The sequence below is a fragment of the Engraulis encrasicolus genome, chromosome 12 (genome assembly GCF_034702125.1).
Source record: "Engraulis encrasicolus isolate BLACKSEA-1 chromosome 12, IST_EnEncr_1.0, whole genome shotgun sequence".
Classification (NCBI taxonomy): Eukaryota; Metazoa; Chordata; class Actinopteri; order Clupeiformes; family Engraulidae; genus Engraulis; species Engraulis encrasicolus.
In genome coordinates this window covers 51,151,762-51,154,249 of record NC_085868.1, presented here as the reverse complement: position 1 = coordinate 51,154,249, position 2,488 = coordinate 51,151,762, and the positions used below count along the sequence as shown (strand labels likewise).

Here is a 2,488-nt window from a genome sequence, read left to right as displayed (position 1 = left end):
ACAAACTTAAGGCAGCAGGGGAACTTTATTTTTTTACGTTTAACTTGCTTGCAATGTTTTACAGTGAAGTGCTGAATTGACACTGCGTTTTGTACTGTACAGGGTGCGTTCGCCATCGTCCTGTAGTGTATTTGTTCCCAGAGTCTAACTAATGCTGGATTAATGCTTTATTTTTTTTCCATGCTACCTTTTAGCTACCCTTTTTTATTAATTTACAAACAATTTGTAAATGTTGAATATCAAATTACAAACATTTGTTAATATTTTGTTAATCTTTAGTTAATTATTTTAGAAGTCTTTAAAATGCTTTTTATGCATCCCTTATTATTAAGTATTACCAATGCTATGTTTTCCGAGTATTGGTAACACTTTATAATAAGGGATGCAGAAGCGCTCAGAGAAGGCAGAAAGACTTAAGACTTCAATGAAAAAAGGGTGCAACATAGCCAAATGTTCTATCAAGCAGCTTCCTTGGCTGAGGTCTGCGCTCTCTGAGTACTTCTAGTTTTCTAGTGTATTTGTTCCCAGTCTGTTGAATTCATGCTTTATTGTTTTCCGTGTAAGTTGTCGGAGGTGGGTTGAGTTTTTTTGACGAGTTAATGCTTTATGTTGTTTTCCGTGCTAGGTGTTCGAACTGGGTTGAGTTTTTTTGACGAGTTAATGTTTTATTTTGTTTTCCGTGCTAGGTGTCGGAACTGGGCTGCAAGGCGTTTGCCATCCTCTTTGATGACATAGACCATTCCATGTGCCAGGCCGACAGCGAGGCCTTCTCCTCATTCGCCCACGCCCAGGTCTCGGTGACCAATGAGATCTACAGCTTCCTGGGGGAGCCGCCCATCTTCCTCTTCTGCCCCACAGGTGATTGGTTTGTTGGACCGTCGTATGATGTCATAATAGTTACGCCACACTCTGAGTTGTCAGTCAAAGGTTCAGAGTTATGGCTCATTCTATTGAAACTTGGTAGTCAGAAACCCCGACCTCCGCCTCGGGAAAGTGTAATAGAACGGGCACTCAGATCAGGGTTCCGAAACACAAACTTGTCAGAGCAGTTCGGTGTACCCAGAGTTTGTTAAACATAAGTGTTTTCAGACATTTGTATTGTTCCTAGCTGTTGCAATATAACACATTTACAACGGATGTCGGGAGAGTGAACTTGGGTCCACCGACAACCGACACTGACTTGTATATGCTGTTCTAAGGTGTGATGTACTGTATGCAGTGCGATGACACTCTTGAGGTGTCAATCATCAACAGGTTCAGAGAGTTAAATCTGTCAGTAGTGGAGCAGAGGGTGGGGGGCATTGGGGCCAGGGACCCCGGGCCTCACCACTGGGGGGGGCTGCCAGTGGCTTTCGCAGGGGCCCAATGCCATTACATGTAAAGCGCACATTTCTATGCTAAACAGCAAACTTAGTATTTAGCAACAATTATATGAAATGGCCAGATGTTGTTTATATTGCCCATGACGATGGCAGACTTCAGCCCGAGGGAACCTCTGACACATCGCCCGCCCCCCCCCTGTTACAATACCAGATCTCCGCCCCTGCCGGCTATAAATTCACAATTTAAAATCACTAATTTGTCACATCACCTCAGTCATGCAGGATATTGATGGAGAGCCACTCCAGAGTCAGTGTAGTCAGACAACGTTTGTATAGAATCTGAAGAATAGGTATTTGCCTATGATGTGATAAAAATATATTTTGGCAAGCATAGAGAAAAATGGAAGGGAAAAAAAAAGTTTGTTTATCAAAATACCCGCGTATGTATAAGCAGCCCCTAAAACTACTCATTTTACCCACACTCCTGCTGGTGTTGGAAGTTTAACTTTATTTTTATTTTTTATGTCATTTATTGTTGGTTTATTGATGGGGACTCGTTCATTGATAGGACAAATAAAGCGTTCTGAACTAAACTGAACTGCATCAAAACAGCTCTGAAGGAGTTAGTAATGAGCTGTGATGAGCTTGTGTTAGGAGGAGAACATTGCAAGGTATTTTTTCTTTTCTGAACCTACTGACTGACACTGATGGTCAGACTTTATCGTGTTACATCTCAAGTTTCACTGCTATGAGAGTGTGAAGTGCTTTAGTTGGATTAATTGGTTGACAAGAATGAATAGCGTAGTGATGGTGTTGTTAAAAGAATGTAGTCAGGTTGACTGTGCCGCTTTAAATCTGCAAAAAGCTGTTTCTGTTTGTATTGTCAGAAGATATGCTAAAAAAAGGAAAAATGTTGATCACAAAAACTAATCATGCAGCATACAGACTGTAGTTTGGTTTGCTTTCACAATGGCCAAATGAACCGAACCGAATTGAACCAAATTAAGTCTTATGCTTGGCTTACGCACCCCAATATTATCTTCTTTCACAGCAATGAAAGCAAACCAAATGAACTGAGCTTAAACTGCAGTAGATGTGAAATCTAATATACCTGATAATATGATACCGGCTACCCAGTATGCTGTATCAGTGACATTAACCATATT

The 2,488-nt window shown here is 41.0% G+C and overlaps 1 protein-coding gene across 1 annotated transcript in view; it reads left to right on the top strand.

The window, feature by feature from the left end:
• si:dkey-183c6.8 (protein O-GlcNAcase) overlaps positions 1-2,488 on the top strand; it is a 37,864-nt gene that overhangs the window by 11,055 nt on the left and 24,321 nt on the right. Inside the window, exon 6 of the mRNA XM_063211940.1 lies at positions 687-858. Within this exon, the coding sequence (XP_063068010.1) occupies positions 687-858 (172 nt within the window). The remainder of the gene's footprint in view (positions 1-686; positions 859-2,488) is intronic.